Below are 25,170 nucleotides of genomic sequence, written 5' to 3'. Positions count from 1 at the left end.
GTGCATCTCATTTGAAGCAATTAGGAATATATTGTCCAGCAAAAACAAGAGAGGAACAGTTGCTGTTGCTGCCTTCTCTCCCACAAATGCACACACACACACACACACACACACACTATATTGCATTCCTTTTTTTTTTTTTTTTTGAGGTTTTTATTTTTTATTTTTTTTCTTCTTTTCTTTCTTTTTTATTTTACTTTGCAATTCTGTATTGGTTTTGCCATACATTGACATGAATCCACCACTGGTGTACATGCGTTCCCAAACATGAACCCCCTCCCACTCCCCACCAGACACACACACACACACACACTATGATATATTCATTTTTGTATCCCATCATCACCAAACACAGTCCATGAACATGAAAGGGGTTCCACAAATGCTTCTAAATGCGTTAGTGAGTGGAAAACTTTTTGCCATTGCACAACTACACAGCCAGCCAAGCAGACTTGGAAAAGGAATTTTGTGACAGCATAGAAAGAAATTTCATTAGACCTGCCTGATGGCTAATACCCGACAATCCCATGGGGGATAATACCATTTTCCAGATTTCCAAGAGCAAAGATTTTCCTTGCCTGGCAACAACTCAGTCAGTGAGAGACTGTCACAAGTCAGCCAATGAAAAGCCACTATACTGGGAAACTCCCTTTGCCTCTGATGGACTTTTGTAATAGCCCCTCCCAACTTCCCCCTCTCCTTTATGAAAGTTTTCCTCTCCTTTGGTTTACTAGGAGTTGCCTGTGGTTTTCCATAATTACATGTCCCAAATTGTAATTTTTTGCTGATGAAAAAGGAATACATTGTCATTCATAAAATATGAAAATTCACCCTGAACAATGACTATTGCTTCATTGACATTTCCTTTGAAGCTTGAATTCATGCCTTTCTCAAGCCAGAAGTCACTCATTTATTATTTATTCATTTGTTGATGGTTAAATTCTCTTGTTTGTGTCATATCGGTAAGTACAATTCTTGGCAGCTCATTTTCTTTAAAATTTGGATTTTACACAAATATTTGGATTTTACATAAATAATTGAGCTCAGAAGTCATTTGTACATTCTGCACAATTACTTGCTGTGTCAGAGTCAGAGAACTGCAAAATAGTTTCTCCTTGGAGCCAGGAGCCTTGAGTTTGAACCTTGATTCTCTTATTCAGTAGTTTTATGGTCAGAGGCAAGTTATTTGACCAGATTCTTTGTTTGCATAAATGAGGATATTTATATCTACTTTAAAGTTTTATGTGAGAAAAGGCATATAAAAGACTTTTGTAGAATGTAAAGCAATATATGCATGTTCAGTTCAGTTCAGTTCAGTCGCTCAGTCCTGTCCGACTCTTTGCGACCCCATGAATCGCAGCATGCCATGCCTCCCTGTCCATCACCAACTCCCAGAGTTCACTCACGTCCATCGAGTCCATGATGCCACCCAGCCATCTCATCCTCTGTCGTCCCCTTCTTCTCCTGCCCCCAATCCCTCCCAGCATCAGAGTCTTTTCCAATGAGTCAACTCTTCACATGAGTTGGCCAAAGTACTGGAGTTTCAGCTTTAGCATCATTCGCTCCAAAGTAATCCCAGGGCTGATCTCCTTCAGAATGGACTGGTTGGATCTCCTTGCAGTCCAAGGGACTCTCAGAGTCTTCTCCAACACCACAGTTCAAACACATCAATTCTTCAGCGCTCAGCTTTCTTCACAGTCCAACTCTCACATCCATACATGACCAATGGAAAAACCATAGCCTTGACTAGATGGGCCTTTGTTGGCAAAGTAATGTCTCTGCTTTTGAATATGCTATCTAGGTTGGTCATAACTTTTCTTCCAAGGAGTAAGCGTCTTTTAATTTCATGGCTGCAATCACCATCTACTGTGATTTTGCAGTCTCAAAAAATGAAGTCAGCCACTGTTTCCACTGACCCCCCATTTATTTCCCATGAAGTGATGGGACCAGATGCCATGATCTTCGTTTTCTGAATGTTGCATGTAATGTATCATAATTATCATATATCATTATAGCTGAATCTCTGTAGAGCTATATTTTTATGCCCACATGTAGAATATAACATAATATTTGTAACTAGCTATTTAAAATGCTTTTGATGATGAATATGAAACCTTAGATTATTTTTCCTTTTTTGTTAATTTTGCAGAACCCTAAACTTTCTAGTAATTTTCCTGAATGAAAAATTATGCATTCTGTGTAATATATCATATATATTACATCCTTGACATTCATCCTAACAATTTATGCAGCATTAAAGTAATATAGGCTCACTGAGGTAGCTTCATCTCTGTACCCTTAAATTCTACCAAAACATCCCTTCCTTAAGGAACCCCACAAGTGGAAAAGTACATGTTCATCCAATGGGCCTGGCATGCATAAGGATCATCTTGTTTTCTGGATTCCATCCCCAAAGTTTTTGACTCAGTATGTAAGTGGAGGATTCCTACCCCCACCCCCATTGTTTTCTCCCAGCAGTTTTCCAAATAAGCCAATACTACCACAATTCAAGAACCACTACTTAGGATAAACATATAGGCCACTCTTCCTTCTTTTACTCTCCATCAAAGGTTTGGACTCCATTTCTGAATTGAGGAGTTTGATGATCTAGTATTCAACCATATGATAAGATACTGCTCAGTGCTTCATTGTATGATTTAACGTTCTACCATTTGGAGAATTCAATTTAAAATGTAAATTCATGACTATCTTTTCTAAACCTTCACTGAGCATCTACTGTGGGCCCAAAACTTTTTTTGTGTACTATTGCTCTGGTGACTCAGACAGTAAAGAATTTGCCTACATTGCAGGAGAACTGGGTTTGATCCCTGGGGTGGAAAATTCCCTGGAGAAGGAAACAGCTGTCCACTCCAATATTCTGGCCTAGAGAATTCCATGGACAGAGGAGCCTGGCAGGCTACAGTCCATGGGGCTGGAAAGAGTTGGGTATAACTGAGTGACTTTGACTGTTGCTCTCTGATGGCCTTTGCCTGCAGCAGCTTAAAGCACGGTTTCGGTTCCGGGTCAGAGACTGAAGGCAGTGAGAGCGCTGAATCCTAACCACTAGACCCCCAGTGACCAGTGATCAGTGGCCAGTGGCAAGGCCCTGGCCTGTCAGATGTGTAGAAGTGGATTTTCGCATAGAGATGGAAAGTAGTGAAGCAAGGAAAGTGTTTATTAGGAGGAAAAGAGCACATGTGCATAGGCACATGGATGGGCTGAGAGTCATGCCCTCACAGGAGTTTGAATCCCTTTTATGGGGTGTTTCTTCCGGGTTTCCTTTGGCCATTCATCTTGCGTTACCTGGTTCCGAGTCTGTATTTGGTTTATCTCAGGGTCCTTTCATGGGTGCAGGCACATCTCTTAGCCAAGATGGATTCTAGCAAATGTGCTATTGGATATTGGCATTACCTACTAGGCCCTGGCACCACCTTTCTTTTTGAGCTTCAGGGAGCCTTCCTGCACATGTGTAGTTGGGGAGATCTCTTTGACATTGAGAATGAGGAATATGGGGTCTTTTATCTCTTAACTGGGTAGGGGTCAGCTCCTCTCTCACTCTTATCTTGGAGTATATGTCTACAGGGGACAAACTTTGGCTGCATAGCTTGGAACCCGTCTGTCTCCTGTCTCATTATGATATTTTATTATATCATAAAACTACATTTCTTGAGATATATGGCTTTAAATATGTTATAATAGGAAACCAAATTCCATAAATTAGAGAGCCTCTTGAAGGGTATGTAGCAGGAATGTTAACAGCATTTTTAGGTATGGTTATTTAAATATTAGGAAAAAACACAAATGAAATTGGATATATAAATCCATTCTACTATGGCTTTCCAGAAAGTTTGGAGACTCTCTTAGGAAACTTGTCTTTCAAATTCAATTTGGTCTGTTTTTGAATGAAAGAGCTTTGGATATTTGGATATCTAAATATTTTTGGAAGCATTTGCACACCAGCACATAGTAGGTCCTCAAAAAACCTGTTGTTGCGTGAACAATGTGTTTGTGTACAAAATAATTATGCATATATAAATTCATTTTATATGAGTACATGCCAACAAAAATTCTTGAAAACAAAAAAAGTAAATGTGTAAACATAACCTTTGTCTTCTTTTTTACTACTTTAATATTTATTATTGTTTGGTTGTGTTTTTTTAGTACTCGTGGTTAATTTGAAAGAAACTATTGAGAAAAATTCCATCTAAGAGTTTAAAAATGTACCATGAGCTACTGACAAACCATCCCATAAAATATTTTTATGTCACTATTAAGAAAGTTTCATCAAAGAATATATACTAAATTCTCTTGGGGAAAAAAAAATTATGGGAGAGACTAATAAGTGTTTTTTAATGGAGCTATACCAAGTATTACCTTGTGATATGAAGAGAGCTATTTCTCATGCTTCGAGAGTAGAAATTATCACATCTTAAATTTTATTAAAGTGTCAAGTTCCTGGCAGTGCTTGTCAGGTTGTTACAGTGGGTAGCTTATTCTTGAAAGAATCAATATTGATATCTTTAAAGATCCTAATTTAGGAATCCAAAGTGCCATTTAAATTTTTCTTCTGTGAACTGGAGCAAGAAATTAATTAAGTATTGAATATGGGTTCATGGATTTGAAATTTTTTTTCTTTTTTGTATGTGTGTGCCCTTTGCTTCTTCCAATATGGTAACAAGGTTTTTTAACTTGACCTTGCTTTTCAGTTTTCTTGCTTGTTCTTCGTTTGAATCTCTCTCATGGATGAACTAGTTACTAGGCATTCAGGTAGCTTTTTAAGATAATGACTAAATCAATGGTTCAAATCTTTAATCCCAAATGATCATTCAGCAGGCAGCAGCTATAGGTGATAAATATGTTTACTTATATGTATATTTATTACACTTAAAACAGCCAAAAAATATAAAAATCAAGATAATTAAAATGAAAGTGCACTAATTTTTCAAAAATTTCAGAAATCTGAGCAAAAGAAGAAATGGCATTATGTAAATTTTCATTGATTAATGAGAGATTGGTCTTTAAAAAGGAGGCATCTACCTTTATAAGTTTTTTATTTAGGTTAGCAAAAAGGGGATCTGTGATTTCTTGGTAATATCCCTTAGTGATCAAATTTGTTTTTCAGTGGACAAATACCCATGCATTTATTCAGCATTCTGGCAGCCCATTCAGGGTAAGATTGAGTTATTAAGCAGAAGGTATTCTCATTGTTCTAAATAGTATATTCCAGGTAAGAAGGATAAATTCATGCTAGTTTCGGACAGAGCCACAGAAGTCAGTCCCTTATGTGCTAGTTAAATCAGAAGTTAATTTACTGCAAACCAAGCTATTTGCGAACAGCATGAGCAAGCCCAAAGTTTTAAAACATTCATCTTTAGCAGATTTTCAGGGGAAATTTTTATTTTACTGTAAACAATGAAACAATACCAGAAGTTGATTAATGAACTACTGTGTAATAAATGTATTCATTTAACTATGTTAAAAATTATAGAGCTTTAACATTCTATATGTAAGATTAGTCAGTTCAGGGATGTTAAGATAGTCAAATTCATGCACATTCTAGAAATATCAAAGTTGAATGAAATAGCAGCACTCACTTTTTTACTTTGTTGCAAAAGGATGCCAAACTCATATTACTGCCTTGAGGTACTTCAACCAGCTGAATGGAGCAACCTGTCAGCTTAAAATAAAAACTGTTAAAATAGTTTGCGTGGAGAAAAGATAAATACAATTCTAAAATTTTTATTTTGTTTTAAAAAGCCATTCTGTTTTTAATAATATTTTTAAAACTTTACTGAAAAAATACAAATGGAAAAATACATAAATCTGAAATATATTTATATTTGAACTTTGAGGAATATATGCAACTGTGAATATTAATATCCAATCAAAATATACATTTCTATCACTTTAGAAAGTTCCCCCGTATCTCCTTCTCTCAGTCTCAACATCTATTTGGTAACTGTTAATTCACATTTCTGTCATCATATGCTCTTATGTTTCTGTCTTCTTTCATTTAAATCATACATATTTTAAAATTTATGCTGTCATACATTATCAATAGTTTATCTTTTTTATTGCCTATTAGTTGTATTTGAAGTAGCGTCTGACACGACTGAGCGACTTCACTTTCACTTTTCACTTTCATGCATTGGAGAAGGAAATGGCAACCCACTCCAGTGCTCTTGTCTGGAGAATCCCAGGGACCGGGGAGCCTGGTGGGCTGCCGTCTATGAGGTCGCACAGAGTCAGACACAACTGAAGTGACTTAGCAGCAGCAGCAGCAGTAGTCTTTTACATTACTATTCCACAGTTTGTTTACCCATTTTCTTTTTGATGGACAGGTGTGTTGTTTGTAGTTTTTGAGTATTGTAAAGAAAAATATTAATTTTCATATGCAAGTGTTTTTTGGACATGTGTTCCACTTCTTGAAAATAAGTGCATAAATGACTCAGTCAGAGGGTAGGTATATGATTAACTTTAAAAGAAAAATCTTTGCATTATGTATTTTGAAGCTGTTACTACGTAATATGCATTTAAATTTATTATGTCTTCCTGATTGACTCTTTTATTATTATGAAATGACCCTTTTCTTTCTCTAGTAATATCTTGCCTTGAACTGTACTTTTTCTGATATTTGTAATGACACAAGGCTTTGTTTTGCTGGTTGAATGTTAAATATTTTGATTTTTTTACTTTCAAACTATCTGTACCTATGCTTTTAAAATTTGACTCTTGTAAATAATACTTGTCTTTCTTATCTAGTTTGGAATGGACTTAGTATATTTCTGGATGTGGCTGGGTTTAAGACTGCCATGTTCACATATATTTCTTTCTATTCATTTCTTCTATTTTGTTTTGTTCTTCTATTTCTCCTTCCCTGACTTTTTCAATCTATTTGATTTTTCTCCTGTTTCATTTAATTCCTCTGTTGGATTTTTAGTTTTTCTTTTTTTTTACTGTTCCTGTAGTGGTTATACTAGCTTAGAAATTAAAATATGCATCCTAAATATTTCACAGTTTACTTAGAGTTAATACTGTACTACTGCATTTAAAATGTAAGAACTTATAAGAGCAAATAACATTTACCACCTTCATCTTTTATGCTCTTGTTGTCTTTTACTTTTTGTTTACATATACAGTAATTCTCATAATGAAATACTATTTTTTTTTGCTTTATACAGCTGTCTTTCAAAAAAATAAGATTAAAGTAGTTTTTCTGATTTACTAACATATTTACCATTTGTTCTGTTCTTTTCTAGATTCCATCTGATATAATTTTCTTTGCATATAAAGCACTTTGGTGTTTTTTGTGTGTATGTGAACTAAGTTTTCTCTACATTTGTTTATATGATAGTATTTTTATTTCATTTAAAATTTCAAGCATGTACTCAATGAGTATAGAAGTATGAATTCTTTTCTTTTTTTTAAATAAAACTTAAAAAATGCCATTTCGTTGTCATTTGGCTTCCATTGTTTCTGATAAGATAATGCTTTAATTCAAAATGTTTCATTACATGACATATTTTTTCCCCTCTCTCTGCTGCCTTTTATGATCTTTTCAAATTTGGTCTTCATATGTTCTAGTATAATTGTCTACATGTGGTTGTCTTTGCATTTATAGTTTTGATGTATTGATTTTATTATATCTATAATTTAATATTTTGTACTCAATTTGATAAAATTCAGGGTATTATTTCTTGAAATGAATTTTTCCATCTTTCCTCTCCTGTTAGCTTTCTAAATTATCCATATGTTAAACTGTTTATCTCATAAGTTTCTTAGTCCTGCTCACTTTTATAAAGTTCTTTTATTTTCTCTTTTTTAGTTTGGATAATTTCTGTTATTTTTCTTTCAAGTATTGTTTTTTCCCTCTATCATCCTTTATCTGTTTTTAAGCATACCCACTGACTTTTTCTTTGCAGGTATACTTTTAATACTAAATTTTCTATTAGTCTTTGTTTTTTCATAGTTTCTTGTTTCCTCCTGAGATTCCTTATTTGTCTTTCATTATGTTCACATTTACTTCATCTACTTGAACATCCTTTTAGTAACTTCCTTCGAGTCACTGTCTGTTAATTCCAACATCTGTTCTATCTCAGAATCTATTCACTGAGTTATTTTCTTGATAATGGTTCAGAATTCCCTATTCTTTACACATTATGCATTTGTTATTAAATATTGGGTATTGTAGGTGACACATTAGGAATTATTTCTACAAACTACAGTTTTTCTCTGGCAGGCAGTTGAAATCCTTTTGGTCTTGTCTGCCTTGATTTTAGTTTTTGGGAGGCCACATCTAATTCGGTATGTAGAGCATTTACTATAGAGCACAACTTTTGCTCTTAAGAGATAGTTTTGTGTGATCTCAATCGAATACCAGAAATGCTCTGCTCAGTCTTCTCTTGCTGGATCAGAACTTGTGGCCTGCGTAACTTCTATTTGTGTGTGGTGAATACGCTCTCTTGGCCAACAATCTGCAGTATAAATCCTACCCATTGAATAGCTCCTTCTGCAGTCTGCTCTGCAAATCACAGCGTCCTTCGCAGCCTAGAACTGCAGTCTCTGCCTCCTCAGTTTAGTGATGCTGTTGTCGTTCAGTCGCTCAGTCGTGTCCAGCTCTTTGTGACCCCATGGACTGCAGGCTTCTCTGTCCTGTCTTCTGGAGTTTGCTTAAACTCATGTCCATTGAGTCGGTGATACCATCCAACCATCTCATCCTCTGTCATCATCCCCTTCTCCTCCTGCCCTTAATCTTTCCCAGCATCAGGGTCTTTTCCCATGAGTTGGCTCTCTGCATGAGATGGCCAAAGTATTGGAGCTTCAGTTTCAGCGTCAGTTCTTCCAGTGAATATTCAGGATGGTTTTCTTTATGATTGACTGAATTGATCTCTTGCTGTCCAAGTAAATCTCAAGAGTCTTCTCCAACACCACAGTTTGAAAACATCGGTTCTTTGGCGCTCAGCCTTCTTTAGGTACTGTGGCTCGAATTAGGCTCCACCAGCCTACCCAGCACCAGGAAAAATCCCTGCAAAGACCGGAATGGCCATAACAACACTTGGGTGTTTCTCTTCTCTCAAGGATCACTGTCTCGACTGATTCTTCAGTCTTGAAAGCAGTAGTTTCATGTATTTTGTCTAATTTCATAGTTGTTTTCAGTGGTGAGAGAAAGTTAGTACTTGTTACACCATCATGATCAGAAGTAGAGGTTCCTAAAATTCATCCACTTTTAATTCAAATCCCTTGAGGTGTTATTTCTTCTGCAAGTGCCTCAGACACACTTGTGTCTTCTCTAATGAACTCGTCCTCTGTGTTATTTTGCTGTGTTGCCTTTATTCATTTGCATGTAAATTTGAACAATACGCTATTCCTAAAATCAGGTATCATGCATTTTTCCTTTGTATTTGTTATGCCTAGTATGTCATATATAACTTAAGAATAATGATAAATAGTTGTCAAATAAATGAAGAATCCTTTTGTCTAACCCTGAATATTACAGCTGAAATAATGTTTCTTCTTTTTATTGTTTACTTCTGGTTTCCCTTGTGTCTAGATACCGTATAGCAGAGAAATGTTCAAATATTATGCAAGAAGCTTTGTGGTTATTAAAATGATTGGAAAACTACTAATGAACCCATCAGGATGAATTGCACAATGATTACTTAATTTCCTACTCTTGAAATGTTCCCAATAGATGGTGCCTGCCAACAGGGTAATTTAGAAGCCTCTGAGTAAAGGGCCATTTTTCCTACCAATAATATGATGTTTTAATTCATGGTAATGTAACTCAAAATATAAATGTAATGCAATGCATTTGTGTTTCTGTGTGTGCATAAAAACACAATAAGAATGAAAAATACAATCATATAAAACTCCAACTATGATATTTTTATCTAATAAAATGTAAATACTATACCACACTATTTAATTTTGATGAAACAAGAACTTTAAAAATATTATAAAAACTCTTTCTTTAGAAAAAAATCATTAATTCATGAAAATGAAATTTGTGAATAATAGGCATTTTTTCAAAAGTAGTAGTAATACATTCCCCTACTGAATATTAGTTACTCTTGTTACCAAATTCACCCAGCAGCACATTACTGATTGATTCTTTCAGATTCGTATTTTTAGGTTGACAAATATGGTACATACCTCAGTGTTCTTTGGGAGTGTACTTTCACATGTCCTGGGTAGAGAAGAACCTTTAAAGGGCAACAGAGAAGACTCTACAATGTTCATATTTCTACTGCTTTTATTTTCTTCTTTTGGCATCAAGTTAGTTGACAAGAATGGGTATATAGGAAGAACACTGCTTTCAAATCCTATACGGTAGTTATGATTTTCATTTTCCAGTTGACTCTGTGAATTAGTTTTATCCAGACTGGTAGATGATAGAGGCAAAATATTGAATCCATAATCATCAGCATCATGGTATTTTCCTATGGGATTTTCCCAAGAGCTTCCTTTATTGATGTTTTGAGGATTTGGTAGCATAGAATGCCTACTAAAACCAATTACTGGCGTTTCACTAACTTGGTGACAGGAGAGTTCTGAGCTTTTAAAAGTGAATTCATTCAAGGATGTTTGGTATGTTTCATCTAATGAATGTTTTCTTGAGTCCCAGTGTGGTGCACTGGGCAGAAAAAAGGCGTTTTCTTCAATTTCTCTCTGACAGAGTGGGATTTTGTTACTGATCTCATCTACTACATTATCAAAACCCAGACTGACTGTGCTAGGAAAAAGAGGCTGATTCAAGGAGGGGAATTCTTGGTGCTCCTGCAGCTTTTCATGTGATTCACTGGGATTTAGATCTGTTTCCCAGTAATATGCCATTCTTTATTTTATGTAACTGAGAGGGTTGACTCAGGTCCAGATATCTCTTCAATGATATTATAAAAGATGATAGAAATTTTCCTAGACAAATGACAAAAGGAAATTTAAAAATGTGATTCATTAGAAATAGAAGAGCTTTCAAGAAAGAAACATGTTGAATAAATACAGACAATTGTTTTGAAGTTTCCCCATAGCAAATGAGATAAACCCATGAGTTATATAAAAATCCATCAGAGCTCACATAATTAAAGTCCAAGGAGGAGTATTGACTTCAGAGACATGCATGAAACTCCTGTAGTAGAAAACTAAGTCCACTTCAGTCATGACAGTGATTTCGTGAATGAAAGCCAGTATTCCCCTTTGGACTCCTTTTCTACTGAAAATCCACTAGCCCATAGCAGCATTATCTCCTTCTATATTTAATCATCTGTCAGCATGCTAGTATGCTAAAGTATCTTAACAGTCTCTTCATGATCAGCAGTGATTCCATTCCTAGATACAGTCTTAACTTTTTTCAGCCCTCCATAACATGTCATCTTGTAGTCTGGCTAGACCCTTTCATATCCTCCCCAAAACTTCTTTAAATAATTGCAAACTTCTCTCGTCACTTCTCCAAAGCAACTTTCATTAAATTCACTGATGAGAAAATTCAACTGATGTTGATCAATCTCTATTTTAACTTATCTCTCTGCAAAACTTGAACCCTTTTGTTTACTATACTTATTTAAAATTTTCTTGTCGTGTCCTACATTAGTCAATGTATAGTACAATGTCTGTGACACTGTACTCTCTGCGTTCTGTGTTAGCTCTTTCTCAAGAATCCTCTGCCATATTGTTCATTACCTACTGGACCCCTTGTCAGAGCTTTTCTTCTCATTCATTCTCTGTGTGTAAATTATTTCATACCTCCTATGGCTTAAATTACCATCTACATATTAATAACCTTAACACAGGACCATTCTGATTATTGTCTCCACTTGGAATTTTTTTTAACCTCTAAGAGAAAGTCCAAAACCTAAATCAAAATTCACCCCCAAACCTGCTTTTATTCCAATGTCTTCTGTGACAGAAAATGGCCCAACAATTCACTCAGTTTCTTAGACCAGAAACCAGGGTTTTATCTTTGAGTCTTCCCACACCTTCATTCTTCTACCTCTGGTAAGTCACCAGTTCCTATAGGAGATCTTGCTTCCTTTTTTGTCTACCACTGTCACAATCCTAGTCTAAAGTTTTCTAATTCTCTCATCTGCAATGTTGCAGTTTCTCTGAAACTGCTTGCACATTTTCTACAATCCATTCTTGAGTCTTGTAATCCACTTTTTATGTTATACTGTTATATTTAATAGACTAACCATATATCACCTTTGTATATAACCGTGGTTCCTACTGTCTCAGGGTAACATGTATAAATGTTATATATGTAACATTTTTCTTTCCCATTAAATCATTAGGCCAGGTTAGTCTTTTCACTTATAACTCAGTACTTAGTGCTTTGCTTCACTCAGAGTAGTTGCTCATTTGCATTTATTGATCAAATGATTTAAATGTTGGAAAAATTATAGTTGAATTATAAGAAAATGACACTGAACAGTATTTCTGTAATTTTGTGGATTTATTTGGAGGAGGAGGTGGCAATCCACTCCAGTGTTCTTGCCTGAAGAGTCCCATGGACAGCAGAGCTGGACAGGCTACAGTCCATGGGGGTCACAAACGGTTGCACATGACTGACAGAGTGACTAAACAACAATAACAACAACATGGATTTATTAATTGCCTTAACAATTATATGGGTGTTAAGGACAAAAAAACATTTTAAAAGGTGATTATAATAGTCATTACCTATCAGATACCATTTTCTATCAATGTGTTTTGCAATGGCAAATGATTTCTATTATATTGGCACTAAGGGTCTACTTGAAACTCACAACCACCTGAGACATAAACGAGTTAGATTTATTATGTTTCACTCAAGAAATTGTACTGATTTGACAAAGATTTTCAGGAGATATAAATAAAATGGAAATTCAGAAGATATAAATAAAATGTGTATAGAAGAATATGTGAAATAGAAAATTAATCTATAAAATTTATTCCAAACTATTCACATTGATGGGTCACATAGATACATTATCTAGCCATAATCCTTTTTGCAGAAATAGCCAATTTTTTCATTTCCACAGTAGTAGTGAAAAGTATGTTTCATTAAAGCAACTTATACACTAACAAAAGCAGAAGATATTAAGAAGAGGTGGCAAGAATACACAGAAGAACTATACAAAAAAGATATTCACAACCCAGATAATCACAATGGTGTGATCATTCACCTAGAGCCAGACATCCTGGAATGTGAAGTCAACTGGGCCTTAGGAAACATCACTATGAACAAAGTTAGTGGAGGTTATGGAATTCCAGTTGAGCTATTTCAAATCCTGAAAGATGATGCTGTGATAGTGCTGCACTCAATAGGCCTGCAAATTTGGAAAACTCAGCAGTGGCCACAGGACTGGAAAAGGTCAGTTTCCATTCCAATCCCAAAGAAAGGCAATGCCAAAGAATGCTCAAACTACCACACAATTGCACTCATCTCACATGCTAGTAAAGTAATGCTCAAAATTCTCCAAGCCAGGCTTCAACAGTTCGTGAACTGTGAACTTCCAGATGTTCAAGCTGGATTTGGAAAAGGCAGAGGAACCAGAGATCAAATTGCCAACATCTGCTGGATCATGGAAAAAGCAAGAGAGTTCCAGAAAAATATCTACTTCTACTTTATTGACTATGCCAAAGCCTTTGACTATGTGGATCACAACAAACTCTGGAAAATTCTTAAAGAAATGGGAATACCAGACCATCTGACCTGCCTCCTGAGAAATCTGTATGCAGGTCAGGAAGCAACAATTAGAACTAGACATGGAACAGCAGACTGGTTCCAAATAGGGAAAGGAGTATGTCAAGGCTGTATATTGTCATCTTGCTTATTTAACTTCTATGCAGAGTACATCATGAGAAACACTGGGGTGGATGAAGCACAAGCTAGAATCAAGATAACTGGGAGAAATATCAATAACCTCAGTTATGTAGATGACACCACCCTTATGGCAGAAAGTGAAGAACTGAAGAGCCTCTTGATGAAAGTGAAAGAGGAGAGTGAAAAAGTCGGCTTAAAGCTCAACATTCAGAAAACAAAGATCATGGCGTCTGGTCCCATCACTTCATGGGAAATAGATGGGGAAACAGTGGAAACAGTGTCAGACTTTATTTTTTGGGGCTCCAAAATCACTGCAGATGGTGATTGCAGCCATGAAATTAAAAGATGCTTACGCCTTGGAAGAAAAGTCATGACCAACCTGGGCAGGATATTGAAAAGCAGAGACATAACTTTGCCAACAACATCCATCTAGTCAATGTTATGGTTTTTCCTGTGGTCATGTATGGATGTGAGAGTTGGACTGTGAAGACAGCAGAGTGCCAAAGAATTGATGCTTTTGCACTGTGGTGTTGAAGAAGACTCTTGAGAGTCCCTTGGACTACCAAGGAGATCCAACCAGTCCATCGTAAGGGAAATCAGTCCTGAATATTCATTGGAAGGATTGATGCTGAAGCTGAAACTCCAATACTTCGGCCATCTGATGGGAAGAACTAACTAATTTGAAAAGACCCTGATGAAAGATTGAATGTGGGAGGAGAAGGGGATGACAGAGGATGAGATGGCTGGATGTCATCACCGACTCAATGGACATGAGCTTGGGTGAACTCCAGGAGTTGGCAATGGACAGGGAGATCTGGTGTGCTGCAATTCATGGGGCTTCAAAGAGTTGGACACAACTGAGTGATTGAGCTGAACTGAACTGATACACTTTCTTCTGTCTCTGTCATGGAAGTCAGAATTTTCCAGCAAGTGTCACTTTTCTCTGACAACCATAGTTAATATCCTGTCTAGTCTTCCGTAGTCTAGCCTGCTGTGTCTTGTCTTAGCTTAAATGTGGTAAATATGGCTATCTCATGTTGACTTTTTAAATTTTGGGGTACTTCAAATTAACTGAGTGTTTTTTAATTATTTTAAATTTTTTCTAAAACCACAGGGGAAGTCTTTAAATGAAGTATCAGTCGTATAATGCTGAAATTAAAGATTCAGGTAAGCTGTACCACCTGGTTGTTATTAATAATAATGATTTTGAACATCTTTTGAGCACCACTCTAACACAGTACTCAGTAGACTGCTTTGTTTACATGAATTAACATATCCTCTCAAACTGTGATATTATTACTGCCATTTAACAAATGAGAAAACTGAGGCACAGAAAGGTGAATCAACTTACACAATGTCTAAGAGTTTGTGTTCATAGATTTGTTATAAATGGGAATTTTAAAAAAAAGCAAGTGAGTGATAATTCCATACTAATATAACATCTAGAGCATGCTGGAATTTAGGCACTGAAAGACAGCATTAACTTAATTCAAACTATCTCTGCTGAAAAGAGTTGGAAATGTAAACATTTTTATTAATAATAATATTTTCCATCCATTTCTCACAGCACTGAAACTTGAGTGAGAAGCCCTCTTTGAAAAAAAATCTCATTATAGTGACATAAAGGAGAATGATAAATACTTATTCGTATTGAAAATGTAATAAAACAGAAGCCATATCCAGATCCACTTTTATAATATTAAATTTGGTGATTTTAACAAATTCCTAATAATTTTATGTCTCCTCTTTACCATTACAGTCCAGAAGGTAGACTATATCTTAGTTTAAAAATAAATAAAAATGTGATTGAGTGCCAGCTGGTAAATATATGCAGTCTGCATTAGGAAGTAATGCATAAAATAACTAAAAGTCATATACTTTGACTTTGAGGCAGAATTATACATACTATGTGCTAGCATGCATGCTCAATTGCTCAGTCATGTCCAATTCATTGCAACCCCATGGACTATAGCCTGCCAGACTCCTCTGTCCATTTGATTTCTGAGGCCAGAGTACTGGAGTGGATTGCCATTTCCTATTCCAGGGGATCTTTCTGACCCAGGGATCAAATCCTCATCTCCTTGTTAGCAGGTGGATTCTTTACCACTGCGCCACCTACTATATATATACTACATGGCATCAAATATGTCATAATAGGGATGACATGGCTGTTGGTTCCTGATTTAAAAAAGAGTTGACTCATTGGAAAAGACTGTGATGCTGGGAGGGATTGGGGGCAGGAGGAGAAGGGGACGGCTGAGGATGAGATGGCTGGATGGCATCATGGACTCGATGGACGTGAGTCTGACTGAACTCCGGGAGATGGTGATGTACAGGGAGGTCTGGCGTGCTGCGATTCATGGGGTCGCAAAGAGTCGGACATGACTGAGCGACTGAACTGAAACTAAACTGTCGAATTATAGGAAAAAGCTCTGTGGTAGGCAAAATAATGCCCCCCTCCTCCAGTATTCCCGTTCTTAATCCCTGGAACATGTGGATATGTTAGGTTACATGATGAAGAAGAATCAAGGCTCTAAATGGTGTTAAGTTTCCTAGTCATCTGACCTTAAATTAGGAAATTACCTGAATAGGATCAGTACAATCACAAGAGGGCTTACCACTTGGCACAGTGGTAAAGAATCTGCCTGCCAATGCAGGAGACCCAGGTTCAATCCATGGATTGGGAAGATCCCCTGGAGGAGGAAATGGCAACCCACTTCCGTATTCTTGCCTGGGAAATCCCATGGATAGAGAAGCCTGGTGGGCTACAGTCCATGGGGTTGCAAAAAGTCAGACATGACTGAGGGACTGAGCGTGGACACACACACACACTCACACACACACACATACAATCACAAGGATACTTAAAGGAAGAAGAGGTCAGAGTGATACTCAGGAAGGACTCAACCTGATTTTATTGGCTTTGAAGATGGAGTAAGGGGTCCGTGAACAAAACAATGCGAGCAGCCTCTAGAAGCTAGAAAGGGGAAGGGAATGGATTTCCCCCAGATGCCTCCAGAAGGGAGCACATCCCTGATAACACCTTGATTTTTGCACAGTGATACTGGCGTTGTATTTCCAACCGATAAAATTGTATGATAATAATTTGTGTGATTTTAAGTCACTTAAGTTTGTGATCATTTGTTACACTGGCAACAGAAAATCGATACAACATGAAAACTGGAATGTGATTAATGAACGGACTTGAAGAAGGAGAGCAGACCGCACAAAAACGGTTCCCCAGTCTTTGTTGGTAAGCCCAGCTAAATTCAAACAGGAAGTTCAAAAGTGTTAATAATGACAAATTAGTATTCTTCAATAGCTTATAACTTTCTATTTGGTTTGACTTTCAAGAGATCTGTTTTTATTGAAGATTAAATGCTCAGTTGCCCTCCAAGAACAAGTAGAGACAAAACCTGGGTACCTCTCAGAGAAAGGGCAGCCCCTGCCAGCAGCTTCCACTCTGTAAATCTCCTAAGATGCAAATATCATCCAAATAGCCCCAGTGTTCAGAATGGGAACAAAAAGATGTTTATTTTACAAAAGAACAAAGAAGCTTTCTGAAAATTGTCTGTTCTTGATCCAAAAAGTTCTGCCTGCATTACTGAATCACTGTATCTGCAGGGACAAGATGAGAAGAGAGTGAAGGGAGTAAATTATGAGATTGAAGAAACATGATTTTTGTTTCAGATAGCAAGTTGTAACATGTTGAAAATTTAGCAGTTTTTAAAATATGTATTGATGTCTTGGGAGATAAAGATTGTGCCAGCATAAGGCATGTCAAAGCATAATCAAGCTAAGACATCTGTATTTCAGCAAGGTGGAGGGCAAGTCCACATTATCTGTAGCAGCAAACCTGGGTTCTGAGAAAAGTCTGAGTTGGCGACATGGTCTGAAATTCCCATCTCTCCATCTTATGAGCCAATTTTATATGTCATGCAGACACTGTTTTAGATAGACATAAGTATGATCTTTCTCAGCTCAATTTGCTGAATGAATACAGAGAAGACTGTAACTATTTATAATTTAATGATATATATATAATTAAAGCATATTACATATAAAATTTGCATTACCTTACTTTTTCCATTTCCAATTTGTAATTGAGTGCTAAGGTAAACATACTATTTTCATGAGCTCTGATTATTTCCCTGTAAGCACAGACAGGAGATACTTAGGAAAAACATTAATTTCCAAGGAGTCTCTATCAGGTGCCTTTTTATGTGAATAATTGACATTTTCTTAATAATGTATAATCCTATAGAAGACACTTCCTATTAGACTGCCTCAAGCACTCTTATGTGGAAAATTTGAAGCTGTCAGTTATGCTTATTTTTGAGGGATATTGACTTCAAAATATCAGTTCACTTATTCACACCTCTATTTACTCATTTGCACATTTATTTATTCAGTATGTGTTTTAAAATACATTGTGTCAAGTACTGTGCAAAGCACTGGGAATATAAAAAAGATAAAGCACAGCTCTTGCCCTCAAGTATTTCACAGACATAAATTTATAATACAGATGTATGAGAATGACTTTAATAGACAAAGTCTTCATTTTGTTTGGTGAAATTTCATATAGAACATCATTAAGATTATTTTGCTTTAGAAAGTGCAGAAGTAAAATTCATAAAGGATATACTTAAGGTTTATATATTGGGTATGTTTTGTTCAGGTCACTGAGACCTGGTTTCAAGAATACTTCGATTCCTAAGTATTGTTAAGGTTTTTAGTCTCAAACATGATAAAGCAGTTGAAGCAGTAATTCATTCAATTCCTCTGAGTGTGTCTTAAGAATAAACATGACCATGGAAAGTCAGCCTCCAGCTCTGAGTAACAGCTTTGGGGGAAATTACCTAGTGGGAATGAAGCCTGTTTCAGGGGCAGACAGAGACAGTGAGGGAATATGACACCAACCCAGAAGGGAGGAAATCTTCAGACCCAATCTGGCTAACCCTTGAAATATGACACTCAGTAAGGGCTCCATGAACACAGCCTAGTGGTATTTGGGAAGAACTAACAGTGTTTCGCCTATTAGACAAATCTATTCTGAAAAATTAGGACTAAGAAATTTTATGTGATTGAAGCAGTAGTGGCTGCTGTTTTCTTTGCCTGCTTTTGCAACTAATACGTAGGTCCCCATCCCTTATTTAAGAGTGTTTGGCCAATGCAAGAGGCACGGGTTTGATCCCTGGGTCAGGAAGATCCTCTAGAGAAGGAAATGGCAACTCACTCCAGTTATTCTTGCTTAGGAAATCCCATGAACAGAGGAGCCTGCAGGGCTATAACCCATGGGGTTCCAAAAGAGTCAGACACAACTGAGTGACTAAACAACAACACTGAGTGTTCTATTAGTAATGAATGAGTAACTTAGAGGGTTCTGTCAATCATTTACTTGGTTTCCAGAGAAATACTTTACATTAAATTTTAAGTAACAACATTAGGGAAAGACAATTGCAATTTATCAAAGTGGATTGAGAAAGGTTTCAGGAAGAGATGATTCCTAAACTAAGAGAAAAAAGGAACAGTTTTCCAGACAGGTTTGGCAAAAGGAAGAGGAAGTCCTTGGTTTTCCAGACAGACTATTATTTTTGAAAAGTCAAGGAGAAAAGTAGTAAGAAAGAAAAATAAAACTAGGAAAGAGGGGATAAAGAAACTGTGAAATGCAAAAGAAAGATGAAAGATGGAAGAAAATGAAGATGTGAAAAGATACTCTGTTGGAACAGAGTACTAGCTGCTGTGTTAGAGCCTGAGAAAGACTAACATAGTCTTGTAACCTAAATGGAAAGAGAATTGTCATTAGGTTTTATGGCAGGAACACCTGTGCCAAGTGGATAATTGACTCTTATGTTTAAGATACAAGGAAAGAAATTGGGAACCAAAAATATGTCTTCACTTAACTGATTTCCAAATTAAAATTCCACAAACTGTCATGGCCACATGAGAGCTTAGGGAGTATTGTTTTAATGGACCATTTATTCATAAACTACTGAAGAATAAACTTCAGGTTAATCAAAAAGATTGAGATACATCAATGTTGAGACTACTGATGAGCATTAAATATACACATACTATCTTGAAGAACTCAGATAGATGAGGGATATAGGAGGTAGTTTAATATGGCTGCACTGAAAATGTAGATAGAGTTCAACTTTTGTAAAAGGTAGGGAAAATGAAGAGAACATGTACATGTTTTTGGAAGTTTTTATTAACCATATGGTGACTGTGTTAGAATTATTATCCTTATAATACTTTGTGTGTAATGCTTGGTAAAACAAGCAGTATTCTCAGAAGTATAGAATTATAACTGAAAGCATCAGAATGAACTCATCAGATTTTTTTTTCCAAAAGAAATCACGTTTATTTATCTATAGTTTTCTTCATTGGAAAAGTCTAGAAATAAAGCCCATACTAACAGCAGTGAGCATCTCTACCATCCAGGCTGTGATATAAAAATACCACTTCCTATGAAAAGAAACAAAGCTACTTGAAGTACCACCTGTCTTTGAGAAAAAGGTAACTAATGTAACATGAGCCTGCTGTTGCTGCTGCTAGGTCGCTTCAGTTGTGTCTGACTCTGTGTGACCCCATAGATGGGAGCCCACCAGGCTCCCCCGCCCCTGGGATTCTCCAGGCAAGAACACTGGAGTGGGTTGCCATTTCCTTCTCCAATGCATGAAAGTGAAAAGTGGAAGTGAAGTCGCTCAGTCGGTCCGACTCTTAGCGACCCCATGGACTACAGCCTACCAGGCTCCTCCCTCCATGGGATTTTCCAGGCAAGAGTACTGGAGTGGGGTGCCATCGCCTTCTCTAAACATGAGCCTAGGAAATCCTATTATTCTAGTTAATAAGGAGGTTGTCACAGAATATAAGGATGCACCAATAGAAGTTGAGAGCCAACTTGAAAAGGCTTAGGTTGTCCAAAATGTATAATAAACTGAAATGGATGAAAGCATATCAAACATCTTAGATGCCTGAATTCATAATAATACACATTCATACCTGCAACTAATTGATTGCCTTTGTATGACACAGGGATAATAAACTACATAATAAAACATATTTTGTCCTTTTTTATATGAAATGATCTAAGTAATAATATGAAATGATTTGAAATAATATGAAATGTTATGAATAATATGAAGTGATCTAAGTAATAAATGAGGCAAAGTTTCTCTTTGTACAAGTACTGCAAAAGATAAGTGAAGAAAGAATGATGAAGCCAGGTTATCAATGTTTTATAGTAAGTCATGAATTATAAAATCTAGGCATCTAGCATTGATCGGAGAAGACAATGGCACCCCACTCCTGTACTCTTGCCTGGAAAATCCCATGAACGGAGGAGCCTGGTGGGCTGCTGTCTATGGGGTCACACAGAGTTGGACACAACTGAGCGACTTCACTTTCACTATTCACTTTCATTCATTGGAGAAGGAAATGGCAACCCACTCCAGTGTTCTTGCCTGGAGAATCCCAGGGACAGGGGAGCCTGGTAGGCTGCTGTCTATGGGGTCGCACAGAGTCAGACACAACTGAAGCGACTTAGCAGCAGCAGCAGCAGCATTGATGGCTGCTAATGTCACAAAAAGAGGAGCAGCTAGCGTTTTGTGCTTTCTTTAAGAGTTCAAAACTACCATGAAGTCTTGCCAACAAAATCTAATCTTAATCTATGTATGCTTCTAGATTCAGTCACCATGCACAAGGGTACAGGATAGAACTAAATCAGGATGGAAACTGATATAGAAAATTAAGCTAGATTCTTCTGCAAATAAATTAGAAGACAAAAAAGAGAGATGAAATACATCAATTGATAAAGACTGTGAAAACCCATTCCTGCACCCCTCCAAAGAAATAGAGAATGTAAAACAAAGCCATACACTTTAGGGATACACATTTCAATGATGAAACTATGTAGAAAAGTACAGATGTGACATCAGAAGAGCTGTTTTTCTTGGGGGAGGAAAGGTATTGTAAGAGGGGTTGGAGAGGTTTTGGGGATGGCAAAAAATGCTTATTTCTTGACATATTGGGTGGTTAGAAGGTTGTTCACTTTATTTATAATAGTACTTTAAGCTATACATTTGGTTTATGTAGTTGGTAATATCATACATTAAAAAAAAAAAAAGGAATGGGTGGCCAGATTTATTGGCCATATGGAAGTCGAGGACTTGTACAAATCTAAGTGAAGATTCTGAATAAGCATTTGCATATGTAATTCTTCAATTCAGGAGATAAATTTTGTAGCTGGACCCATGAGCCTTGTCTAAGGAGCAGTTGAGGAGTAAAACAGGTATAAATGAATCTGAGAATGGAATCCCATTGTGGGGGAAAACCAATATCTAATAAATGAATCTAAAACGAAAAGGTACAGAATAGTCTGAAAGGTAGGAAAAGAACTGTAAGCCACTGTCACTTCACTTTCTCCACTTTTGATCCTGATAAGAGAGAAAGAAGTGAAAGGCAAGTGACTTCCTTTCAGGAACCTTATTATGAAGTTGCACATATCACTTCTGCTCACATCCATTGGCCTGAATATATATCTGCAAGGAAGCCTGGGAAATGAAGTTCCTTACTGTGTTGCCAGGAGACCAGAAGAAGCACAGATATTCTTTTACTAGAAAGAGAAATGATGGAGGAAATTGAAGTTCTCTGAATAGCCTGGAGTTAGAATGCAAACTGAAGATGCTGAACCAGCTGCACTTAGGAGCAAAAGCCTTTAATGGATGTGGAAAAACAAGGTCAGGGGATGGCAGTAAGTAGAAGGGACATTAGTAGGAGAGCAAAATGTTACGGGATCCTGGTTGTACTTGTCTCCTCTTCTTGATACAATGGCCAAGGGAAAATGAACAACTTCCACAGAACTGCAAAGAAGCAGAGTACTTGGAGAACCAGGGTTACTTTTTGGAAATGGAAGTGAAGAGGCTAAGAAATCAACAGTGCATCTTGCACAGATTAAATATCAACCAAAGAAATACCTCTCACTACATATTTTATAAGTATGGATTTCTGCTACTCTTCTTACTTTGAGGGGATATGGAATACAAAACATTGGTTAATTATTCAACTCCAGTTCTTAAAATTTGGCTTCCCTGGTGGTTCAGGTGGTAAAGAATCTACTGCAGTGCAGAAGACCTGTGTTTGATCCATGGGTTGGGAAGATCCATGGCAACCCACTCCAGTATTCTTGCCTTGAAAACCCCCAGGGACAGAGGAGCCTGGCAGGCTACATGGGATCTCAAAGAGTCAGACATGACTGAATGATGAAAAAAAGCACAGTTCTTAAAATTATCTGTTTAATTTAATTTTAACTAGACTTTTTAATTTAAACTTTTAATTTTAAAAATTTATTTTTTAATTGGAGTATCATGAATATTTATTTTTTTAATAATGGCAAATACTGCTATGTTTCTAGTAAAGAACTTGAAGCATATTGAAGTTACATATTTAGAATACAAGACCATTCTTTAAAGGGATTTGTATTTATGAAACATTATATATTTTCATCATAAAATACCAACAATAGATTGTTCTCTGTTCTTTCAGACTATTTAGAACTAAAGTATAAACAGTTGTATGAAAGTGAAAGTGCAGTCGTGTCTGACTCTTTGTGACCCCATAGACTATAGTCCACCAGGCTCCTCTGTTCATGCTATTTTCCAGGCAAGAATCCTGGAGTGAGTAGCCATTCCCTTCACCAGGGGATCTTCCTGACACAGGGATCAAACCCAGGACTCCTGCATTGCAGGCAGACTCTTTACCGTTAAAGCCGCCAGGGAAACTACCTGGGAGCCACATATAATTAGGCCACATTTCACAGAATCCTGGTCCAAAGTAATTTGGACTACTGTAAGTTTTACCTGACCCATGAACTTAATCCTTAAATATTAATATTTTCTTGGAAAACAACAATAGTCCTTAGGGCCATTCTAGGGGCTAACCAGGTTTGACGAACCTACAGCAAATAGCCGTTCTACTATAACCTCCAATAAATAACTTTTTTCTATTTTGCCTTTTCCTAAACCTGAATCTAGATTTTTTAATATTTTAAATATAAAAAAGCAAAAATTGTTATATTTGCTGTCTCATCTAGCTTAAGCTTCATTGTTATATACTAATATAATTTACATTTTTTTCTATACATGTAAATGGTTTTTCTTTTGGCTGTGAATAGAAATTAGCAGAAACAAGTCAATAACAGTTTCTTCTTTGGGAGAACCCTAATAAGGATCTGAAACTGAAGTGGTAAATGGTTTTATCTCATAAGTTAAATCTCATCACATGGTAGGGGCTTTTCAGGACCTGGTTTGAGAATTATGAGACTGAACAGAACTCAGGAAGCAATGATGTTCCATTACTGCAGTCTGTGTGGATGCAGCAGAAGGGCAGGAGGAGGGATGCACACCATGTGGTATCCATCGACTGTTCTAATAGCTAGAAACATGTCTGTATTTTTCAGTGTGTAAATTAAACTTCCAGGTGAATTAACTATTCAAAATATCAGAGATATTGAAGAGATTTCTACCTAATGAGACTTAGTAATCATTAGCACAAGATGTAAAAAATCTAAATTTTAACTGAATCTTTGACAAAATTATTGATATGATGAATTTTTGCTTCTTTGGTGGCTCAGACTGTAAAGAACCCACCTGCAATGCAGGGGACCTGGGTTCAATCCCTGGGTTGGGAAGATCCGTTGGAGAAAGAAATGGCAACCCATTCCAGTATTCTTGCCTGGAGAATCCCATGAACAGAGGAGCCTGGTGGGCTACAGTCCATGGGGTCACAAAGAGTCGGACACGATTGAATGACTAAGCACAGCACAGCACATGATGAATTTTATTTGAATAATAGTTAAGAGAAAGATCTCAGAAATGTTTTATAAGCCATGTGTAGAAGAAACCAATAATAATGTGATAATATAAATATATTGTTACATTTAATACTTATAAGGACTTGTTTATTGTGCCAGCTCATACAGTGAGCTATAACACAAGGCATTCCTCTGAGATATATGTTAATATATACATATGGTTAAAATAACCATATCTTATTTTAATTATTTAAAACATATATCTGTGGTACAGCCTCTATGGAGACCAATATGGAGGTTCCCTAAAAAACTAAAAATTGAGTTACCATATGATCCAGTCATCCAACTACGGGACATATATCCAGAAAAAGACAAAAACTCTAACTTGAAAAGATACAGGCACCTCAGTGTTCATAGCCACACAATTTAAAATAGCCAAGACATGGAAGCAACCTAAGTGTCCATCAAGAGAGGAATGGATCAAGAAAATGTGGTGTGTATATGCATACATGCACACAAAGGAATATTGTTGTTTAGTCACTAAATTGTGTCCAACTTT

At 36.6% G+C, this 25,170-nt stretch overlaps 1 protein-coding gene across 3 annotated transcripts in view; it reads right to left on the bottom strand.

The window, feature by feature from the left end:
- PIK3C2G (phosphatidylinositol-4-phosphate 3-kinase catalytic subunit type 2 gamma) overlaps positions 1 to 25,170 on the bottom strand; it is a 466,126-nt gene that overhangs the window by 431,734 nt on the left and 9,222 nt on the right. For 2 of the 3 annotated variants that reach the window (XM_040235274.1, XM_040235275.1), the window contains 2 exons: positions 10,153 to 10,914; positions 5,595 to 5,677 (listed from right to left, as the gene is read on the bottom strand). In XM_040235274.1, the coding sequence (XP_040091208.1) occupies positions 5,595 to 5,677; positions 10,153 to 10,833 (764 nt within the window). In that variant the 5' untranslated portion in view covers positions 10,834 to 10,914. Of the gene's footprint in view, positions 1 to 5,594; positions 5,678 to 10,152; positions 10,915 to 25,170 lie in introns of those variants that run through there. The other variant, XM_040235276.1, reaches the window with a different exon arrangement.

The sequence above is a fragment of the Oryx dammah genome, unplaced genomic scaffold (assembly GCF_014754425.2).
Source record: "Oryx dammah isolate SB20612 unplaced genomic scaffold, SCBI_Odam_1.1 HiC_scaffold_29, whole genome shotgun sequence".
NCBI lineage: Eukaryota > Metazoa > Chordata > Mammalia > Artiodactyla > Bovidae > Oryx > Oryx dammah.
This window is presented reverse-complemented; position numbering and strand designations above follow the sequence as displayed.